Source organism: Beta vulgaris, chromosome 6, assembly GCF_026745355.1.
Source record: "Beta vulgaris subsp. vulgaris cultivar EL10 chromosome 6, EL10.2, whole genome shotgun sequence".
Classification (NCBI taxonomy): Eukaryota; Viridiplantae; Streptophyta; class Magnoliopsida; order Caryophyllales; family Amaranthaceae; genus Beta; species Beta vulgaris.
The window spans coordinates 46,547,945-46,571,823 of NC_079207.1; the positions used below are offsets into that span (position 1 = coordinate 46,547,945).

Here is a 23,879-nt window from a genome sequence, read left to right on the forward strand (position 1 = left end):
TTAGGCCCAAACTATACAACAAAAATATATAGCAAATATACAAGGTCCAATGCCCTCCCCCCCCCCCCCCTCAATGTGGAGCATGCGTATTACAAATGCCCAACTTGCCAAGTAAGTAGTAAAACTGACTTTTATCAAGAGCCTAGGTAAAAATGTCCGCGAGCTGTTCCGTGATCGATACTTGACTAGGAGAAATAAGTCCATCCTGAATGACGTCACGAACATAGTAACAATCGACTTCAATATGCTTGGTGCATTCATGAAACACCGGATTTTGAGCAATATGTAACGCAGACTTACTGTCACAATATAAGCGCATAGCGCGAGGATGATGAACACCAAGACTCGCAAGAAGCGCTTTGAACCACTTAAGCTTAGGTAATATCAGCTAAGGAACGATACTCAGCTTCGGCAGAGCAGCGGGAAATAGTATGTTGTTTCTTACTTTTCCACGAAACAGGTGAAGCACTAAGAAAGACGAGCCAACTAGTGAGAGAGCGTCGGGTGAGAGGACAAGTAGCCCAATTCGAGTCACCACCAACCAGACAAAGATAGGTCACACGCGAAATTAAGTAAAATACCTTGTCCTGGATAACCTTTTAAGTAACGTACAACACGAAGAGTCGTCTCCCGATGTTTGTGTCGAGGTTGTTGCATAAATTGAGCCAAAATATGCACAACATATGCTGAATCCGGGCGAGTGAAGGACAAGTAGATGAGACGTCCAACAAGTCGCCTATAGGACTCCAAATCCGAGAGTAAAGGGCCAGAGGCAAGAGTTAGAGTATGATTTTGTACAATAGGAAAGGCCGCAGGTTTAGCCCCTAGGAGTCCAGCCTCAGAGATGATATCCAACGCATATTTGCGTTGACACAGAAATAAACTGTCAGAGTTGCGGGCCACCTCAATCCCAGAAAATACTTCAGAGGGCCTAAATCTTTCATATGAAAACATGTGCCCAAATAGGACTTGAAAGAGGCAACATCGGAAGATTCATTACCGGATATAATGAGATTATTAACATAGATAAGAATAGAGATCTGAATGGTGTCCCGAGACAAAGTGAATAGAGAGTAATCCGAGTAGGATTGAGTGAAGCCATAGGGAGAGCAAAGAAGCAGCTAACCTAGCAAACTAGCAGCGAGGAGCTTGGCGAAGCCCATAGAGAGATTTTCTTAGACGACACACCATGCCCGACGTAGAAGGAGTAAAGCCAGGAGGTGGTTTCAAGTACACTTCTTCGTTGAGATCGCTGTGAAGAAAGGCATTATGCACATCCATCTGATGAAGCTCCCAATTCTTAGCAACGTCAATATCAAGAAAGGCCCGAACAGTGACCATTTTGGCTACCAGAGCAAATGTCTTTATATAGTCAATGCCTTCAACTTGGTGATTCCCAAAGATGACCAAACGAGCCTTGAGACGTTCAATAGTCCCATCTGAGTAATGCTTGATCTTGTAGACCCACTTACAACCAAGAGCCTTTTTAGTCAGAGGTAATGCGGTCATAGACCAGGTGTCATTTTTCTCCGAAGCGGCGATTTCATATTGCATTGCAGCACGCCAACCAGCATCTTTCATAACTTCATGGAAAGAGCGAGGTTCACAACTAGCAAGAACAATTGCAAGAAAAATGTGGTGGGGAGCAGAAAATTTATCATTATTCACAAAGTGTGCTAAAGGATAGAGGATACATGGGGAAGATGAAGGAGTAAGCAAAACACGAGGATAGACATAAAGCTTGAACCGAGTTGGTCACAAAATCCCTAAGGCGAACCGATGGTTGCCTAGTGCGCAAACCACGCCCATGGTCCTTGGGTAGAGGAGTCGAGGCAGCAATATCATCGAGACGGCTTGACGAAGGAGGAGGGCTGGCCAAGGACCCAGCAGGCGACGAAGAAGGAAAGTTGGCTGAGAGCCCAGCAGGTGACGGGGGAGGAGACACCTCCGGACCAACAATAGTGTCCCCGTTAATAACAGAGTCAAAGTCATCCAAAAACCCAACATCAACCGACACAGGGGCAACATCATGCGAAGGAGTGATAGAATCTGAATCTAAAGCAAAGGGAAACTCATTTTCATTAAACTGGACATCCCGCGAAACAAAAAAAATCCCTTGTAGCAAGATCATGCAACCGCCACCCTTTATGGCCATTAGAATAACCAACAAAACTATACTGCCGACTCCGTGGAGCAAACTTATTACCTTTGGCACGTTGATCATAAGCAAAACACAAACATCCGAAAACTCTCATAACATCAAAATCAGGAACTTTGCCACACAACACTTTATAGGGAGTTTTGTCGGCTAACACACTAGAATGAGTGCCATGAATGAGATAGACAGCTGTAAGAACACATTTACCCCAGAAAGAAATAGGAAGGTTTGCTTGAAACATTAAAGCACGAGCAACATTAAGAATGTGACGATGTTTACGCTCAACCTTACCGTTTTGTTGAGGGTACCAGTACAAGACGTTTGAAACAAAATGCCACTTTGATCAAAATAATCTAACCTACAACGGAATTCAGTGCCATTGTCACAGCGCATAATCTGAATAGTAGTCTCAAATTGACGTTTAACCATACAAAAGAAAGAAGAAAAATCTATTTTATCCTCTGTTTTAGCACATAATAAATACACCCAAACAGAACGAGAATAATCATCCCCCAAAGTCAAAAAAATATATAGCATCACAAGAAGAAGTCGTCCTATAGGGACCCCAAAGATCACAATGGATTAATGTAAAGATATGTTCGGGTTGACTGTCACTAATAGGAAAACAATCACGTGTTTGCTTACCTTGAGGACAAAATACACAAGCTTTATTGAACTTTTCTTAAAACTACTCGCACAAATAGCAAGAACTAACTTGACCACTCTGTCGGAAGGGTGCCCCAAACGATGATGCCACAACTTAAACTCAGAGAGAATAGGACCAGACACAACATGAACAATAGGGATTTTGCAGAAGAAGTAGAGTCCATCACGACGTTCACCGGCTCCAATGAGGTTCCCCGAGCGTAGGGTCCTGTATAACACACAAGGAATCAGTAAATCGAACAATACAAGAAGACGCATCAATCAGCTGAGAAACTAAAATGAGGTTACAGGTAAGAGAGGGGACATATAACACATGATCAAGGGTAATAGCAGGAGAAAGGGTCACATGACCCTTCATAGTAGCAACAACATATTGACCATCAGGCAACCCAACATGACTATGCATAATGCGGTGAACATCAGTTAAACAAGCCTGTTACCAGTGACATGGTGCGAAGCACCGGTATCAAGAATCAAGGATAAAGAAATAGAATCACCTGTCATACGATCATATTTAATAAAACCTGAAATTGAGATGGACTCAATTGATTCCTGAAGGGGAGAGGAAATGCTAGCATCACTGGAGACACTCCCCGACACGGCAGTCACGCCATGAGCACGAGCTGGACCACTGAGAGGGGCTGGAGTAGCATCAGGCGTGACAACAAAGGCGACAGAAGGTGGGGCAGTGGTGGAAGACCCCCCTGGCCAAATTCTTTGACCCACCAAAGACACTAGCCATGAAGTTTAAAGCACGAAGCTTTATCATGCCCCCGCCGCTTGCAAGAAGAATAGACCAGCTTGGTTTTATCGGGAAGAGAAGAAGGACGATCGACTTGCAAGGCGAAGGCATGAGTCTCGGCCGAGACGACCTTGCTTCGAGCAAGATCTCTCGAGCATTCCTCTTGAACGAGGGCTTGTTAGGCTCATTCAACAGCGGTAGGAGGAGATTGAGAGAGCAAGTTCGAGCGGACGGTGTCATACCGTTCATCATCAAGACCAATAAACAGTTAGTGGAGTTTTTCTTCCTCCCGATCGGGCGCAACTTTTGCAGCAGTATCACAAGAACACTTGCCACAAGTACAAGCATGCATAGGTTTCAAACGAGAGAGCTCATCATACAAGGACATTAAGCGGTTACAATAGTCATCAATAGTCATGGTAGATGACTGTTTACAGTCGATAATGGAGGTACGTAGTTGCTGCAAGCGAGGACTATTGGCCACGCAAAACCGACATTCGAGATAGGAATATAAAGAACGAGCGTCATCATGAAAAGGAATAGACATGGCAACCTTGGAATTCATACTACGCAATATCCAAGATACAATAATAGAGTTGACGGTCTCCCAATCTAATAATTTCATCTGGTTAGTTGGCTTGGAAATCGTGTCGTCCAAGAATACGAATTTCCAGTGAGCCTTTAGGTAAAGTGTAATAGTCCAAGCCCAGGCGACGTAGTTGTCGCCGGTGAGAAGAACATGGGTACTCAGATTACCTGGTCGATCTCCCGAGCCAAGGTAGAAGGGGGGAGGTAGGCTCGAGTTTGTCACCGTCCGTAATGGCGAGAAGTAGATCCACGCGGGTGGTGCTCCCGTACAGCAGCGGCAACAGAGGAAAAAAATAGGGTTAGTGAGGCTCCGATACCATGATAAGTTTGTTAGGGGTTTAGAGATTTGACCTCATTCTATTACTATAAGCAAGGAAAAGCTTTTATACAACCTAATATGATAACGCTTTAGGCCCAAACTATACAACAGAAATATATAGCAAAGATACAATGTCCAATATTAGGAAAAACCCAATGGAATAAAAACCTGAATGGAGGAAAAAAGAGTGTAGTGTGTATAATACTCCCCCTAAAGTTAACACATGTCACGAAGGTGACACATTCCAATTTTGTACACTAATTCTTGATCTCTGTGCTGGGAGTGATTTGGTTTATAGATCTGTAAGATTTTGAGATGATTGAATTTATTGAACATCAATGTTTCATCCTTATGGAGGTCATGGGTACAGATTTGTTTTGGTGATACATGTTTGGTCTTGTCTCCTTTAGTTACTTGTGTGATGCACGCACTATTGTATTCAAATATAATGATTGGATTATCTGCAATTGTTTGCATCGCACATTCTTCTTGAATGTGAATAATCATTGACCTGAGCCACACGAAGTCTCATCCTGCTTCATAAAGAGCTATCAGTTCTGAATTATTCGACGATGTAGTTGTCAAGGTTTGTTTTGTTGGTTTCCATAAGTGAACAGGTTACTAATCTGAGATTTCGTCTTTTTATGGATTTGATAAGTACCCAACATCTATAAGCAAGTGATGCATTTGGCTTTGATTGATAACACAACCCAAGATCGCCTGTTTTCCGAAGATAATGAGAATATGTGTTTAACACCATTCCAATGCCTCTTTGTTGGTGAGTTACTGTATATGGCTAACAAGTTTACTGGAAAAGTAATGTCCGGTCGTGTGTTATTAACTAAGTAATCTAAAGCACCAATCGACATAAGTATGGTACTTCCGGATCAATGATTTCCTCATTCTCTTCTTGAAGTCGGAAAGGGTCATCTTTAATGTTTAGAGACGAACTATCATTGGAGAACTTAGTGGGTGGGCTTTAAATGTAAAAACGATTAAGGATTCATTCTATATAGTTTGACTGATGAACAAAAATTCCATCCTTCAAATGCTCAATTTGCAGCCCAATACAAAATTTTGTCTTCCCTTTATCTTTCATCTCAAATTCTTTCATTAAGTACTAGTCAGTTATTTCAAGTTCTTTAGGGGTTCCAATGATGTTCAAGTCATCGGCATAAACTGCGATTATAGCAAAACCTGATTGAGATTGTTTGATGAATACACAAGGCCTGATTGGGGTTTTTTTAATCCTTCCTTTAGAAGATATTTACTAAGACGCTTATAACACATTCTGCCAGATTGTTTTAACCCATATAGACTATAGTGATCTTTTAAATTTCATGGGGAATATTTCTCTTGGTATATGATTTTCTAGTAATTTTAACGCATCCGGAACCTTCATATAAATATATGCATCCAACGATCCATATAAGTATGGCGTCATGACATCCATTGGTCGCATTTGCGGTTTGTTTGAGGCTATGAGACTCACTAGAAATCTCAGAGTTGTCGCATCAACTATTGGAGAATATGTCCCATCATAATCAATTCCTAGCATTTGAGAAAATCGTTGGGTAACTAATCTTGCCTTGTACTTGACAATCTCATTTTTCTCATTTCTTTTTCTTACAAATACTCATTTATATCTGGTTAACCTCACACCTTTAGGAGTGCGGGTTATTTGTCCGAATACATCACGTTTTTCAAGTGATTTTAATCCTGCTTGAATTGCTTCTTTCCATTTTGGCCAATCTGGTATACATCGACATCCGTTAACTGTCTTTGGTTCCATATCATTTTCATCATATATTACATCAACCGCTATGGAGTAAGTAAAAATGTCATTCATAATAACATTTCTTCGATTCCACTATTTCTTTGTGGAAATGTAATTAATGGATGTGTCGTTGTTGTCTATGATTTCACGTTCTTCATATTTTGAGGCATCTTTATCTTTATTTTCAGCTTGGATTTTATTATTTTCAGTTGGAAGAGTCATATTTATTACATCTACTACTTCGATCTCGTTTTTTCGTTGTTCTTGGCTTTGAATCTTCGGAGCCAGGCGGTCTTCCTCGCTTACGTGCCATCGGTTCATTATCCAATGCCTTATTCACAGTTGGAATTTCAATACATGCATGGGCATTTTTAGCTGGTACGTGTGATCTTGTCATCTTTTTAATATCCGTAAATGCATCCTGGAATCGGTTTGCAACACTTTGTAAATGGGTGATTTTCTTCACTTTTTGTTCACAAGAAATTAGTTCGTGGATCTAAAACTGATAATTGTGTTGCTTTCCATGTGATCTCAATTTGTTTATTTTGTGGGTCCATCTTTTCTCCCCTTAAGGGTGGGAATATTGCCTCATTAAATGGTAATAAGCAAATCTAGTTGTAAATAGATCACCTGTTATTAGTTCAAGATACTCCATAACCGATGGTGATTCAAAACCGACATATATTCCTAGCCTTCTTTGTGGACCCATTTTTTGTGCATTGAGGTGGACTAATGGGGACATATACAACGCTTCCAAAGATTTTCAAGTGTGAGACATTTGGTTCTTGTCCAGAGACTAACTAACTGTAATGGGAAGAATTTATGATAGGCAGTGGGTCTCAACCAAATTAGTGATGTTGCATGTAATATAGCATGACCCCAAATAGATGAAAGCAACTTTGACTTCATTAATAATGATCTTGCAATTAATGGCAACCTCTTAATTAACGCTTCATCTAGACCGTTTTATGTGTGAACATGTAGAATAGGGTGTTCTACCGTTATTCAAATTAACATGTAATAATCATTAAACGTTTGTAATGTAAATTTCCTTGCATTATCAAGCCTCAATTTCTTTATTGTGTAATATAGGAATTGAGTTCTGAGCAAGAAGTTTTGCAAAAGCAACATTTCTACTTGACAAGAGACTCACATGTGACCCTCGTGTTGAGGCATCAATTAATACCATGAAGTATTGTCCACATGGAGGGTTAATTGGCCCACAAATATCGCTTTATATTCTCTCCAAAAATGTTGGAGATTCTGTTCCAATTTTATTTATAGAAGGCCTTGTTATCAATTTGCCAAGAGAAGATGCAACACATGATAATTCATCTGATGTAGGAACTCTTAAATCTTTTATTCAATGTCCAACTGAATTCTCAATTATTTTCTGCATCATTCCTGTGCAAGGATCACCTAAGCGGTCACGCCATAAAGTAATCAATGTTTTGTTATCTATTTTTCGCTTAGTGATCATATTTATTTCAATTGGACGTGTATCAATAAGGTATAATCCTGATAAATATGCTGGCAATTTTTCACATATAAATTTTTTGCCACATTTATTTTCTGTGATACACAGATAGTGCTTCTGGCTATCCATCATTTTTTCTAGATGATAACCGTTTTTACGCACATCTCGAAAACTGATGAGATTTTTTCGAGATTTACTTGAGTATAGTGCATCATTGATGGTTAACTTTCTCCCATTTGGGAGCATTATACAAGCCTTTCCAAAGCCTTCTATTAATTTTGATTTTTTAGATATAGTGTTAACATCGGCTTGGAACATTGCCAATTCTGACAAATACATTTCTTTTTAAATATGGTATGTGTTGTTCCACTATCCAAAAAGGATTGATATTCATTTCCAACTCGATCCATATAGTTAGTTAAAGAGAAAACAAATAATTATTTTATTGATAGTAATGAAGTACATGACTGAAATAAAAGTATAAGTGAACAAGAAAAAAGACTTAGTGATACACATGCATTAGCTAAACATTGTTGTTTTCTCCTAGCATAAAATCTTTTCCCGAGTCGGCTTCATCCATGAAAAAGTCAAATATGTCAAGGTTAGGCGTGGAGGCATTTGCCTCATTGACAAAATTTGCTTCCGCATCCTTTCCTTTTCTTTTGGTAGCTTTGTAGAGTTCTACTAAATGTTTGGTTGTGCGGCAAGTGCGACCCCAATGCCCAATCATACCACAACTATAACATTTATCTTTTCCTTTTGGGGTTTACTTGTAATTTCTTTGTTGTTGTCCCCTCCCAAAAATTTTGAAATTATTATTTCTCGGGAAAAATTGGCCTCTACCACGATAATTACGACGCCCTCTCCCACAACCGTTGCAATTACCACATCTAACCCTATGTACAACATTTGATTCTGGTGGATCAAAGCTTTCTATTGCATTTATTTCATGTGAGGTTGAAGACCCTGTAGGTTTAATATTATGATTTTTGAATAAAGGATCATTATTTTGTTCAGCCGCAAGCAGCACTAAGATTAGCTCAAAGCATTTTTGGAAACCTCTTAACCTATATTGTTTCACCAATATTATATTTGTAGCATGGAAATTAAAGTGGAGAGCATTTTATCTATCATCTCCTCTTCAGTTATTGGAGGATCACAATATTTCAACAATGATACAATTCTAAACAATGTAGAATTGTAATCACTAACTGTTTTAAAAATCATAAAACCTTAGATTATTGGTCCTGTTAAAATGTGTCTTTGGAAGGAGCACACTTTTGTGATGCCGATATCTTCATTTATGCTATCTCATAGTTATTTGGGATCCTCCAAAAGAAGATATTCAGTTTTCAAACTCTCATGTAAGTGATACCTGAGAAGGACTAAGGCTTTTGCCTTTTCTTATTCAGTTGCTATTTTAATCAATGTGGTTAATATAGTTATTGTATCCTTTTGTTGGGCCGTGGCATTTTTAATTGTATGTTCTAGTCCCTGGGCCTTTAAATTCATTGGGCGTGCACCTTCAATTCTAAAAGTTTACGTCTAGCTAGATCTAGTATGTCAAATTGTCTTTTCATTAGATATCCCATCTTTTACTACATACATGTAAATATTTGAAATTAGTAAATGATAATAAATCATGTATATAATCTCCCCCTAATTTTTATCATCATAAATATTATACAAAGAAATATTACAAACGCATTAATTCATATAAGAAGTTTAGTATACAACAACTACTAATCCTATTTTTTTCTAAATAAAATAAATCAAAAATAATTGATAACAAGAAATATAACTACGTCATACATACTAAAACAAAAAAAAAATCTAGTAAAATGCACAACTATTTTTTTTTTTTTGTGCATCTGGGACTATTTCGCCAGGGGGATTTGTGTTTGGATTTTATTTTTGTGTAAAAAATAAAAATAATTATCCCTATTAATAAGGCTTAGAGCCATAATGAGGGATAAATAAAATTGTATCATCATAAAATCTTCTTACTAGGACCAAGCTGAGTGATGAATGGTGGAACGTATTTTGGTTTCTCAGCTGGAACATATGGCTGGCTCGTAATATGTGGGTTTTTGATAGAAGGCGAATTGAAATGATGGAGGTGGTGAATAAAGCTGTCAGAGGAGCTGTAGAGTTTGAGAAAGCGAATGACCTTGAGCGTGGGAGGCTACGGGAGTTAACCTCCCCTGATAAATGGAGCCCCCCTTCGACTGGTATGTTCAAATTGAATTCAGATGCTGCAATTTTTAAAAATCAGCAGGTGGGGCTGGGAGGCATTGTGCGCGACTGTGAAGGTGATGTGTTGTTGGCTACGTGCCTAAGAATTGAAGGGTCGAAGGACGCGGAGGTGGCTGAAGCTCTTAGCACTCGCCATTGCTTGCAGGTTGCAGTTGATGCGGGCCTGAGGAACTTGATAGTGGAAGTTGATTGTTTGAAACTGTTCAACCATCTCTCAAATAGGAAGTTTGATCCTTCGAGCTTTGGTATTATAGTTCAGGATATTTTATGTATTGCTTCTCACTGCTCTTCTATCTCTTTCTCACATGTTAGGAGGAAAGGAAATTGTGTTGCACACAATCTAGCTCAATTAAGTAGTTCCATGGATGGACTTAGAGTGTGGATTGAGGAAGTACCAACTGAGGTACTGAGTTCTGTAATGGCTGACATTCAGGTGATCTAATACAAGTGCAACTTTCCTGTCAAAAAAAAATAAATAAAATCTTCTTCAAAAGAAGAAGATGAAGGTTGGTTGTTGTTGTTGGGATTCATGGTGTGGCCGGGAAAAAACGGGGGTCGAAAGGTGGAAGAAGAAAAGTAGGAGATAGATAGATTTTGGATAAAAATTGAAGATAAGATAAGGTGTGAGTGGTGATAAGAGAAGGTTAATCCGGTATTTATAGAGGTAATTACCAAATTGTATTATACATATGTAAATGTATACATGTGGGTAATAGACAAATAATTATTTAATAGTATTTCAGAAACTAGGGCACGTGACCAAGAGTAACTATTACTAAATTATAACAATATTAACAGAAACATGAAGAAACTACTAAACTTATTTGATAAGACGAAGCAATACCTAAAAGAACTTGAGACAACAATATAAATATCTCATAACATGCACTAGCGGAAAAAAGCTCATCTGATGCTGTCAAAACCGAGCTTAATGACGCGGTTTTGGTCCGCATTAGATGGGCCGCAACAACTAACAAAAAAAACTGATGCGGCTAAAAATTGCATAGGTATAGTAAGAAACTGATGCAGTTTTCAAAAATGACCGCATCAGATGTTGTGTGTTTTAAATAAAAAAAGTTACAGCAACTAACGAAATCAACGAACTGCAAAATTAACGAAATCAACGCAGCAACGAAACAAAAGAAATCAACAAAATCAATGCAGCAACGAAACAAACGAAATCCAACAAACGAAATCCATAACTCCAACAAATGAAACCAATGAAATCCAAAATTACAAAAGACTAAATTAAAATAAACGAAATTAAAACATATGAGTTGCAAAATACGAAATAAAAAGACAGGAAAAATTACATCCAAAAAACATATAATAAAAACAAACAAAACCCTAATCACAAAAAAACTGAATAACTTCGTCTTTCTTCGCTTAAATCGAGCAAAATCTTCTTCGTGTCTTTAACTCGAGCAATTTAAGTCTTCGAGCAAACTCTTCTTCGCGCCTTTTCGCTTTGCCTAGATTCATCTGTAGCTGGATTCATTTCATATTGATCAATAGAGCAATTGTTGATGATGAACGGTGGTCGATGTTTCGAACTAAGTAAAGGTAAGGGGTGGGGGCGGATAAGAGAGGGAAGTGGAGAAGGTTTAGGGTTTCAGTGAGGAGAGGTAAGGGGAGGGGGCGGATGAGAGAGGGAAGAGGAGGGGGGTTTAGGGTTTCAGTGAGGAGAAGGGGCAGAGAAAAGAGGGAAGAGGATGAGGTTTAGGGTTTTAGTGAGGAGAGGGGTTTGAGAGTTGAGGGAAGAGGAGAGATATGGTCTAGGGTTTGAGAGTTGAGGGAAGAGGAGAGATGTGAGTGGGGTGGGGTTATAAGAGGGAGTGGGATGGGTTTCGTTTTTGTTTTTTAGAAAAATAAGAAAATTTGATGCGGTCCACCAAACCGCATCAAAATTTTAAAAAACTGCATCAGTTTTCTTAATCTGATGCGGTCCACAAGAGGACGACATCAGATTGTCCTTCTAGCTTTCCCTTCCATTTTTAATGTTGATTTTTGGGATGCGGTTTTACAAAAACGGATCTATTACTAAGTGACATATAAGGTTTTTTCCACCACTGATGGCCATTATATTCTATATATCATCAGTTCTAGTTCTCTCTTATAAGGTTAAATGAAAGACGAAGGACAAATGTTGACTTTTATTAATGGGTGATCATCTAAATTAATAAATTTTGGCTTACTATTAAATTTGGCCTATTTTAATTAAATCATTTATTATTGGGTCATGGACTCATTAAATGAAAGTTGGACTCTTAATAGTGTTATGTCCATGAGGCCCAGGACGCATGACAAGTGGCAACCCTAGGGTTCTCGCTCCTAACTCTATATATAGTGCTCTCCCCCTTACTTGCAAGGGGGGAAGGACAAAAGACTAAAAAAGAAGAGAGAGAAAGCTTCTCCAGAGACTCTCTAAGTCTGCACATCCAAATCAAAAATTCAACCTAGAAGAAGAACAATAAACATTAAAGCCATTCCATTCTAGACGACCAAACTTGAAGAAGAAATCAAACTGCAGAGCCAACAAGGAGAAAAGCATAAAGCACAACCTAAACCTCTCAAGTACTTTATATGCCTGTCAAGTTACATCAAATTCTATCCCGGAAGAAGAGACAAGATTAACCTTGAGGGAGATCAAGCCTGAAGGTCCTCGTTCAAGAAGATGATTCCAGTTGTTTGTGAGCAACAACAAATCAACGTCAAATCCTTCCAGTAGAACCAGAACAACAAGCATACAAAAATGACGTGTCCTTTTATTCTACATCAATATCCTTGGACAAGATCAAGCCCAAAGACTCTTATTTAAGAAGATCAAAGCTCCTCGTGAATTGCAAAGTTCAAATATACTTGGAGATTGAATCCGATGATCAAATATATTAGAGATTGTAATCCAAATACAAAATTCAATAATATATTATTTTGTTCACATCTTTTGACTCTCTATTTTGCAGATCTAAAATTTGTGTTTACAAATTTCGCATGCTCGGTGGGACAATCTCTACCTCTCATCTCTTTCTCCGTTTAAGCAACGAAGCAAATTCATTCAATCATGGTGGCCAAAAAATGCTTTCCTCCAAGCGTGGATCCTTCGACGGAGTCAACCAATGGAGCGACGAACGTTCTTAACATAAGTGTCATGACCGTTGAAGCAAATACCATGGAGGAAAAATTAGCAAACATGAAGACCCATTTCAGGATTCCTAGAAGAGGCACATACTATATAACTGAAAAACGACCCATTTCAAGATTCCTATAAGAGGCACATATTACTTATTGGATTTTTTACGTAGTACAAAACTAGGAATTCAATACAACAATTCCCAACAACGGTTCTCAATTTGGAGACTTGTGCAACAACACCTGGACTCAAATCCCGGTCCTGAGCTCCGACTAGCAACCTGCAAAAAGGTACCCACCCAGGAGGTTTGGGTGGTATTTTCCCCTCTGAAGCTTAAGTCAGGTATCAGGGATATGAAGGAACTTTTAGAGAGAGAAAGTAGAGAGAGAGAATTTATGACAGAATAACAGTACTATGCCTTGAAAAACGTACCTTTCCCCTGATTTCAAGGACTATTTATACTGTTTGAAATGATTGTTGTACCTTGATGTCACTCTAATTTGGGAGCATCTGATTGGCTAAGCAATATTACTGTGACACGTGGCAAGTGTTGATTGGTGAGTACACCTCACTCTTTTGCAGAATTAGGCTTTACCTGTACAGGGCCTAAGTACAATTTAGGGTCATAAGGGGGGTTTTTAGTACACCTTTTCCTCAGAAAAGTGTACTTTAGCCCATACAACCTGCTGACCCATATACTTTTTTTACATAAACGAATGCCACATGTAAGGCCATGATGGTGCCACGTGTCATCTCTGTAGCCATTGATTTTTAGGCTACAACATTTGCCCCTTAAAAGAGGAAGTTACCATTTGGGCGCCAAGACGGTTGGTTTCCTCTTTTAACCGACCAGGAACTGCCCCTCCTTTTTCAAAAAAGAGGCGCCATTTTGCTGGTCTCAACAGGTCAACCTTCAAAGGCAACGATTATTTTTACCGGATAAGGGGGTCATTTTCACCCCTCTATAAATATGCCCCTTTGTCGTTTCTGAGATCATTTTAACATCCTTGAGAGATTTTCTAGAGAGAGAGACTCTGCAATTTTTACTGAGCTTTTAGAGAGAGAAATTACTTCCGTCCAAGCTCTTGCTAAGCGTTCTTCAATTCGTCCGAAGTTTCATCCAGCTCGTCCCTGACATTCGTCCAAGCATTTTCTACAGGTATTACTTCATTTACTTCCCTTGTATTTTCACGCTTTTTTTAAGAAAAATGAATTCGTCTTCTTCATCGAATAATCCCGGCCGCTCAAGGGTTGGTACTGACCCTAGAACAGAGGGCCTTTCTTCCTTGGCATATTCAAGAGTTGGACCTATCTCGGCCGGACATGCATTCTTTTATTTTGGACATAGACGGCAAAGTCAGACGACCTAGTCTTTACCTGTGCAGGGTAATCTGGCACGCGTCAAGCAAACAGCTCGCATCAGACGAGGGATTAACCTTCCGGCCTCCAGCTCAGAAATGGAGGCATCAACTGGACGAATTCCTGCTGACGGGGAGCGCGAAGTCCAGAGCGCCCGTCCAGAAATCCAAAATCCTTCCCCTGGAAGCGTCCAGGAAAAGACTATTGCCAGAGGGTCTCCAGACCCCAGCCCGTCCAGGCAAGAGGCTGCTACTGATAAGGTTAGCGAGGTGGAAGCCTCCTCCAGTCCGGCTAGTGACTCGGAGGAGCCATCCACCACTTCTTCAGAGATAAGGCGCCGACTAGGACCTCTATCTGACCCTAGGTTCATCCTGGCCGACAATAGTTGGCTAGCACGAGTAGGCTCTGACCTCAAACATTTCTCAACGGCTATGCCCATGCCAGGTTGCCGTTTCGTCCTTCCCGGCCGAGAGGACACTATACTTACTACCCTTCCGAGCCATTTCGCTGTTTATCGGCTGGCTCTGGATGCCGGCTTGCGTTTTCCTTTGCATCCTTTTATCAGTCGGCTTCTTCAGTACTATAGCATAGGCCACACCCAACTTGCCCCAAATTCTTGGCAAAACATCCTGACTTTCCTAGCCGTCTGCGAGCTAAAGGGGGTTGATCCTTCATTGGCCGCCTTCTCCCAAATTCATTACGTCTCCAAGGTTCCTAAAACAGTAGACGGAGCCTGGTTGCGTGTGCAACCATCAGGGCTTCCTGACGTCTTGGAACAAAACGTCCAAGATGCACGCGTGGAAGGCCAAATTTCTATTCGTCCAAGCGCCTAACGAAGCGGTTGCTAGACGGCTTCGCTATTTCAGCCGATCTACGACCAATACTGGACGAATGGCATCCTACTTAGAGCTGGAGAGCACTTCGGCTGAAGAGATGATGGAATACTTCTGAATTTCAGAGTATTCCATAACAATTCCTCCTTTAGGGGCCCGTCCAATTGGATTCCCTTTAAAGAGATGTTCTACAATGATAACTTCCTGGTTGCTGCCGGCTTGCGGCAGGCCGAGGATAGAGGTATAACACGCTTATTTTTTCTAATTAGTACATTTGTCCCGATTATCATTCGTCTAACTCAGCTTTTTCCTTTTTCTACAGATTCGGCCAGAGCTAAACTTAAAAAGTCTTGGATCGGAGATATGAGCTCGGCCAAATTCACAGACTCCCTCTAGAAGGAGTTCAACAAATCCGGCGCTGAGAAGAGGACAGATACACTGGTACACTTAGTGAAATATATATATATATATATATATTATATAAATTTATATAATATATATATATATATATATATATATATATAATTATATATATATATTTTTTTTTTTTGCTGGACGAGCTCCTTCTTCGAGAGGCAGATCGTCCTGAGATATATATGGATGAGTTCCTTCTTCGAGAAGCAGAACTTCCTGAGGTAACTTTGGACGAGTTTGTTCTTTGAGAAGCAGAACGTCCTAAGATGATTCTGGACGGGCTCCCTCTTTGAGGAGCAGAAAGTCCTGGGATAACTTTGGACGGGTTCCTTCTTCGAGAAGCAGAACGTCCTAAGAGGATTCTGGACGGGCTCCTTCTTTGAGAAGCAGAACGTCCTAAGAGGATTCTGGACGGGCTCCTTCTTTGAGAAGCAAAACGTCCTGAGTTACTTTGACGCCTTCCTCTCTCCTCCAAGCTTCTTCTTGACTAATCTTTTTTACTTGCTTATTTCAGAAAAATGCCCCAACGTCCAAGGCGTTAGCGGAGAAGGCGGCTTCAAAGAAAAGGCCGGCCACTACCAGTGACGCTCCTCCCCCTAAAAAATCAAAGGGGTTTACTGCTAAGAAGAAAAAACCATAACGGCCTGCTCCCAAGGTCGTGATCAACATTCCAGCCGAGGATGACCCTCCCAAGGTCGAGGAGATGGCCTTGGTGACATATACGGGTCATGTCGACCCTACTCTTCCCCTCACCACTGAGCAGCCGGATGCGGTTATTCACTTAGACGAGGCAGGGACTCAGTCTTCCCAGCCGGACGCGGCTCTGGATGGGTCAGCATATAGGACGGCCTCCCGATCTTCTGGTGAGTCTTACTATTCAAATGTAGTTAGAACATTGCACGTTGGCGCTCGACCGATGAGTCCGTCCAACAGACATGCTGTAGTCATACCCGTCCGTAATATTGACGAGTCTCCTCTTTCAAATAAAGGGAAAGAGGCAACTGAAGCAGCTCCTAACGGGTCTCCCACTCTATCGGACGACGAATCCTCTGTCGCCTTCGCAAGGATGAGCTCGGCCGACCGTGAGAAGCTCAAGCAGGAGCTTTTCAAATGCTTCCCTGAACCTTACATCAAGGGTTTGAGGGGAGCCTCATCAGAACATGTTGGCTATATGTCCCAACTTGCTGCCGAGGTATACCGCTCTTCTTTAGCCGCTTGATTTTTTATACTTGTAGATTTTTATTGCTCTGCCATCATCCTAACCTTTCTTCATCTTTCTTTCTTCAGTTGTTTGCTCGCAGCATTATAACTGAAGACTGGGCAAGACTGTTGAGGAAGGAGAAGAAAAAGCTCGTCCAGGATGTTACCAAGGCAGCCGATCAAGCTCAATTTTCCATGGCCATGCAGGAGGTACTACATATACAGTCCAAGAAGGCCTGGGAAGAACGGTAGGCCAAAATAGAGTCCTAAAACAAAACTTACCTTCTCCGGCTGACTGAACTCCTAGACGAGAAGGCTGCTCTGGAGCGCTCTCTCAAGGACGAGAGAAACTCGGCCCCGTTGGCCGCAACGGAGCTTCAGAGAGAGAATTGTTATCTCCGAGGCAAGAACCATGCCTTGGCAAAAGAGGTTGAGTCAACTTTTGAGGCGGCCAAGGAGTTCCTGAATGAGGTGATCGAGACTTCTCGATCTTGGGCTGTGAAAGCCTTTGAAATGCTGGTCGAGGAGGATGATAACCCAAGATTCGTCCGTCGGCTAGATTTCCAAGAGAGCATTCACAAGGCCACTGTGGTCGGGGAGGAACTTCCCCTCTTTAAAGAATCTTCGGACGACGAAGAAAAAGGAGAAGACGCCGACCCTGATGCTCAGGACGAGAACAACACCGATCCTCTAAAGCCCTAGTTTCCTCTTCCCAATCTTGTCCTTAAGCCTTTTTTGTACTTAACTTTGTAGAACTTTGGAGAATTTTTTTTTCCTAGTTTGTAATATCTCTCTTTTAGTTATATATAAAAGAGTTATGTATTCTTGCTACAAAGCTTCATAATTTCATACATATGCCGACTTTCTTTTAATCTGATTATTTTGGCGAAACTGCTAAGTACAAAAACAACTCGTCCTACAAACACTTCAGCAAACGCAATCGCCTCTAATTGGCCGAATACTTTAAATCGATTATCAGATATGCGAAGTTAAAAACCTGTTCGGCCTGAAATTTGGCTATCATTTTTCAAGCTAAAAAATTTTTTGTACAAGGATTTGTTCATCTGCAATGCATTAGGTCCATATATATATGCCCCCCTTCATGGACGAAGAGAACCTAGCATCTTATTTGGTTCAAGAAGGAGAGGGACCCTACTTTACCAAATAACTTGGAAATTTCATGAAAGTTATGGCAGCTCGTTCATCCTTGTTGAAAATATGAAATAACTTGTGCCTTTACTAAGGTTGTTATCCCAAGTTATGGCTGTTGGACGGAAAGTAGGATACCTTTACTAAAGTGTCCTAATTCCAGCCGGCTTCGTTTAGGAGATGCGAACTTTTTAAGTTAACAATTTGCAGGCCTATATCATGTGCTAACCTTTAGAGGATGGTAACATGTTGGCCGGTCTCCTAATAGAAGGTGTTTTTGTTGCTGTTCTTCTTTATAAGTCAATTTTGCACCTTTAGATAAGAAAACAAGTGCTAAGATGCCAAACAAAGAGACAGTCATAGGGGAGAAGTAGAGTTCAATTATATGAATTTTGCTTGGCTGGGAGCCAAGAGACATGTATACATTTCTACTGTTTCATTGATGAGCATTAGCAAAAGAATACAATCTTGTAAGCTAATTTACACATAGTATTTCTTCAGAGTATCAGAGTTCCATGTCCTAGGAACAGAATGACCGTCCATATGCTCTAGACGGAAGGTGCCATTCTGAACTTGTTGGACGATCTTGTAAGGTCCTTCCTAGTTTAGAGTGAGCTTACCCAGCTCCTTGGCCCAGCCAACTGCTTCCATTTCCTCAGGATGAGGTCTCCTTCCTTCAATGGTCGCCTAGCAACTCTTTTGTTAAACTCTCTAGCCATTCTTAATTTATAGAGTTTCATTCTTAGTAGTGCATTGCCCCTGACTTCAGGAACTTGATCCAACGCTGTCCTGAGAGCCGCCCAGTTGGCATCCTCTGAATACAACATGACTCGCATAGTCAGCTTTTCGACTTTAATAGGGAGGACAGCCTCAGCGCCATAGACGAGCATAAATGGAGTTTCTCCAATTGAGTTCTTGGCCGTTGTTCTAATTGACCATAAAACCAACTGTAACTCTTCTACCCACAATCCTCTTGCATTATCCAGCTTCTTTTTAATTCCTGCCGACAAGATTTTGTTGAAAGCCTCAACCTGCCCATTGGCCTGGGGATGGGCACCTGCAGCGAAGTGGGCCCTAATTCCTTGATCAGCCAACCACTGACGGAGCTTGGGCGTTTCAAACTGTGGTCCATTGTCAAAAACAACTGACTGAGGCATACCAAACCTTGTGATGAGGTTCTTCCAGACGAACCCTTTGACGTCATTCGTGGTAATTCCTCTCATAGCTTCAGCTTCCACCCATTTTGTGAAGTAGTCGACGGCTACTATCACAAACTTTTTATGGCCGGCTGCTATAGGAAAAGGACCAAGAATATCCATTCCCATTTGGCAAAGGGAAGAGGAAAAAGGACTGGAGTTAAGTAGTTGGACGACTTCTGATAAACGTTGCCATGCCTTTGACAACTATCACATTTTTTTTCATAAAGCAAAGCTCCTCCTTCGAGGTCGGCCAAAAGTAGCCAGTCCTTAAAGCTTTTTCTCCTAACACCCTTCCCCAAATGTGGGAGGCACAAGCTCCCTCATGCAGCTCTTTTAGGACTTCCATCCCGTCCTTTCTATTGATGCATTTGAGAAGAGGCCGGTTGAAGGATTTCTTGTACAGAGTTCCATTCCACAACTCAAACCACTTGTCCCTAGCCTTTACGTACTTGGCCTCCAGGGGATCAAGGGGCAGCCGACCGGTTTTCTTATACTCAATGATAGGGCTCATCCATTCGTTTTCCCGGCTGAGAAACAGGTGCTCCTTGGAATCAATGCTTTTGGCCGACTTGACCTCCCAAACACAGTTCTTGGCATATCTCCTTCAGGCGAACTGGCTAACTTGGAAAGGGCATCGGCTTGATGATTTTCCAATCTTGGTACTTGGTCGAGCACAAACCGCTTTAATGACTTTATTTCTTCTTTGATCAAATTCATGTACTTACTCATAGATGCTTCTTTACATTTAAACTCCCCATTGACTTGACTGACCACCAGCAGAGAGTATGTCTTTGCCTCAACTTCCAGGGCTCCGGACGCTTTGCACATTCTAATGTCGGCTAAAAGAGCTTCATACTCCGCTTCATTGTTTGAAGCCTGGAACTGAAATTTTATAGCATACTCAAACTTGTCCCCCTCTGGTGACTGGAAGATTATACCAGCTCCATAACCATTGGCCGTTGACGATCCATCCACCATCAGAGTCCAATGTCGTTTCCCTTCGGCTGGGTCGGATTCTACTGCAGGCCGAGTAAGTTCTACAATGAAGTCTGCTAAGGCTTGCCCCTTAATATTGCTTTTCTAGGCTCGAATGATAAATCAAACATATTGAGCTCCACGGCCCACTTCAGCATTCGTCCAGATGCATCCATCTTTTGCAACACTTGCTTCAACGGTTGATCAGTATAGACTAGAATACTGTGAGCAAGGAAATACGACCTCAACTTTCGGCTGGCCATCAGCAGCGCCAGGCCGAACTTCTCTATCATTGAATACCTGCCCTCAGCGTCTTTTAGTACATGACTAACAAAGTAGACGGGTGTCTGCACTGAGTCCCTTTCAGCTAAGAGAACCGCTCTAACCGCAAACGGCGACACGACCAGGTATACATATAATTTTTCTCCTTCGGCCGGGCTGATTAACCTAGGCAACTGATGGAGGTGCTCTTTTACTTGCAGAAGAGCTTTCTGTGCTTCCTCCGTCCACTCAAACTTTGCATTCTTCTTTATCGTTTCAAAGAAATGATGGCACTTATCACCAGGCTTAGATAAAAATCGTCCAAGGGCGGCCAAACACCCTGTCAAACGCTGGACTTCCTTTATCTTGGACGGAGAAGTCATATTCAGAATTGCTTGTATCTTATCAGGATTGGCCTCAATTCCCCGCTGGTCAACCAACAACCCTAAAAACTTGCCTGCTACTACCCTAAATACACATTTTTCTGGATTGAGCTTCAACGTGTATTTTGTCAAAGTCATAAATGTTTCTCTTAATTCATCCAAATGATCCATCTCCTTTCTGCTTTTGACAATCATATCGTCGATATAGGCCTCCATATTCCGTCCTAATTGTGGCTAAAAGACAGAGTTTATGAGTCTCTGAAAGGTGGCTGGTGCATTTCGGAGGCCGAAAGGCATCCTCAGCCAGCCATAAAGGCCTTTCTCAGTGATGAACGAAGTTTTGTCCTGGTCTTCAGGCCACATAGGAATTTGATGGAAACCGAAATAGGCGTCCATGAAGCTTAGCAGTGCATGTCCCGCTATGGAGTCTACCAACCGATCGATTTTAGGCAAGGGGAAGCTGTCCTTTGGACAAGCCTTGTTCAAATCGATATAATCAACACACATCCTCCACGTGCTATTCGGCTTGGGGACCAGACTACATTAGCGATCCAGTCCGGATAAAAAGTTTCTCGGATGAATTTTGACTTTAAGAGCTTTTGAACCTCCTGATCAACAGCTTGGTTCCTGGCCGGTCCCAAGTGTCTTTTCTTCTGACGAACTGGCTTCTGCCCCAGATCTATGTTTAACTTGTGCACAGCGACTTCGGGATCAATCCCCGGCATTTCCTCAATAGTGTATGCAAAAAATCCTCAAATTCTGTCAGCAAGGTAACCAAGGCGTCCTTGGTCTGAGGACCCAGGACGGATCCAATTTTCAGCATCCTTTCTGGACGTTCTGGATTCAGGCAAACCTCAACTGGGCTCTCTACTGGCTCCGGACGTTCTAGTCCCAAGCTCATAATCGCCATTATCTCTTCAGATGAATTCTTTTCTTCTTTGATGGCCAAACACCTTTTATTGTTCGGCAAGATCATGGACGACTTGCTCTCTGGAAGGGGCTTCATTTGTGCTTTTTCTACTTCTTGCTTTGATTCGCTTATCTGGCGTTTTAACTTCTCGACCGGTTCATCCTCCATGGCCCTTGGCCTCTCTGACTTCTCTCCTTTCCATGATGATGGTTTTAGGGTGGTAAGGTAGCATTCTCTCGCGGCCTGCTGATCTCCATAAAGGGATCCAATCTTCCCACCATCACATTCGAATTTCATAAGCATCAGATGAGTCACTATGACGGCTTTGATGTGATTCAAGGTATGTCGTCGGAGAATGATATTATAAGCTGTCAGATCTCGTACTACCAAGAATTTTACAAAAAGCGTTCGGCCAGCCTCTTTATCTCCCACCCTGACGGGTAGAGTGACTGTCCCCGTGGGATGAATGACTCCTCCGCCGAAGCCAATAATAGGATGATTGATGGGCACTAACTCATTTTCATCAAACTTCAACCTTGATAGACAATCCGCACTGATGATATCGGTAGAACTTCCTGTATCAATTAGGATCCGCCGTACCCTAAGATTGGCAATCTTCATCTCTACCACCAATGGGTCATCATGAGGCGTTCTTATGTTCCCCCGGTCCTGCTCGCTGACCACTATTTTGGGAAAAGGGTCAGCCTTAGCCTGGTTGGTGAGCATCACCTGGCTGAGTTCCCTCAAATAGTTTTTGTGGCCGCGATTTGTAGGACCTCCGGCTGCAAATCCTCCAGAAATTACCATCACCACATCCTCATCAGTGCTCTCATCATCTTTTCTTCTTCCATGATGATCGTCTCTCTTCTGGAACTTTCTACTTGACTGAGATAGATAAGAGTTCATTTTACCCTTGCGGGCTAAGTCTTCCAACGCTCTTTTCAGATGTTTACACTCATTCGTCTCATGACCACAATCTTTCTGGAAATGACAGTACTTACTTTTGTCCTTGTTTCTGTAGGGCGTCTTCAACTCTGCCGGCGCCTTCAGCTCATGTTGATCCTTGATTTCCATGAGAATGGAATACTGATCCTTGCTGAACTCTATGGGCTCGGCTGAGGCTGCCGGTTCAGATTTCATGGTTCTCTTGGAGGTCGTCGTCATTGAGGTCATTGCCCAAGTTTCAGCTTTCTTGAGAACACTCTTTTTTGGCTGAGCAGCCTCTTCAACTTTCTTTGCCTCCATATGTTTTGCTTCCGCACAAACCTCCGTAGCATGAATAAAAGCCTCGGCTTCTTTTAGGGCCTCAGTTAGTGTGGATATTTTCTTTTTCACCAAATCAAACTTAAAACTTCCAGGTGTCAAACCTCGAATGAAAGCGTCAAACGCCACTCCAGCATTCAGATCCTGGATCTGCAATGCTTCTAGATTAAACCTCTTCACATAACTTCTCAAGGCTTCCTTAGGCCCTTGGACGACCTTGCCCAAATGCATGCTGGGCTTCTGCTCTTGCCGATTAGCTACAAAATGGCTGGTAAACAATATACTAAGCTCAGTGAAGTTGTTCACTGAGTTAGGAGGAAGATTGTTAAACCACTTCTGCGCCACTCCTTTCAGTGTGGCTGGGAAGTTCTTACACCAGGTAGCGTCATCAACTCCCTGGACGTACATCTGGTGTTTGTAGGCTGATAGATGATCATCTGGATCTGTAGTACCGTCAAAAGGTTCAATAATCGTCGGAAGCTTAACCTTTGGGAATGGGGGAGCTTCCATGATTCTGGCCGAAAAGGGAGTCGGCCAGTTAATCTTGAGCGCCCGAACATGTCCCTCAGTGGGTATGTGCTCCATATTCCTTCAGTACTGGATTTGAGGAGGTGTTAACTAAGGCTTGACGCCTGTACACCATTGGTTGTATAACCTTTTTCTCCTGCCTTGGCTGAACAGCCGAAGGCCCATGACTTCTTCCTGCTGTCTTGGACGGAACTCTTAACGAAGGGTCTTTCATGTAAGGAGTAGAACCTCAGGCCGAACGCTAAAGAGCAGCAGCCCTTTTGGCCTCCAGGTACTCCCTAGCGTCCGTCTC

At 41.7% G+C, this 23,879-nt stretch overlaps 3 protein-coding genes across 3 annotated transcripts; 1 reads left to right on the forward strand and 2 right to left on the reverse strand.

Annotated features, from left to right (window-relative positions):
• Positions 1-9,807: 9,807 nt before the first annotated feature.
• On the forward strand, positions 9,808-10,425 carry LOC125498622 (uncharacterized). Its single transcript, XM_048646862.1, has one exon. The coding sequence runs from the start codon at positions 9,808-9,810 to the stop codon at positions 10,423-10,425; it is 618 nt and encodes a 205-aa protein (XP_048502819.1).
• An 8,248-nt stretch (positions 10,426-18,673) lies between these two features.
• Positions 18,674-19,225, reverse strand: LOC125498621 (uncharacterized). Its single transcript, XM_048646861.1, has one exon. It carries the CDS (start codon positions 19,223-19,225, stop codon positions 18,674-18,676), a length of 552 nt encoding a protein of 183 aa, XP_048502818.1.
• Positions 19,226-21,571: 2,346 nt separating this feature from the next.
• Positions 21,572-23,569, reverse strand: LOC125498620 (uncharacterized). The gene is made up of 2 exons (XM_048646860.1): positions 23,232-23,569; positions 21,572-23,147 (listed from the first exon to the last, which is right to left on the reverse strand). Exons 1-2 carry the CDS (start codon positions 23,567-23,569, stop codon positions 21,572-21,574), a joined length of 1,914 nt encoding a protein of 637 aa, XP_048502817.1.
• Between the last annotated feature and the right edge of the window lie 310 nt (positions 23,570-23,879).

Excerpts from the sequence above, each read along its gene's own strand:
- LOC125498620 (XM_048646860.1), bottom strand. The coding sequence starts at position 23,569 with ATGGAAGCTCCCCCATTCCCAAAGGTTAAGCTTCCGACGATTATTGAA. Across the intron at positions 23,148-23,231 it reads TTGAGAAGTTATGTGAAGAG|TTTTAAGTTTGATTTGGTGA; the intron begins GTTTAATCTAGA and ends GACACCTGGAAG.
- LOC125498621 (XM_048646861.1), bottom strand. The coding sequence starts at position 19,225 with ATGCCTCAGTCAGTTGTTTTTGACAATGGACCACAGTTTGAAACGCCC.
- LOC125498622 (XM_048646862.1), top strand. The coding sequence starts at position 9,808 with ATGTGGGTTTTTGATAGAAGGCGAATTGAAATGATGGAGGTGGTGAAT.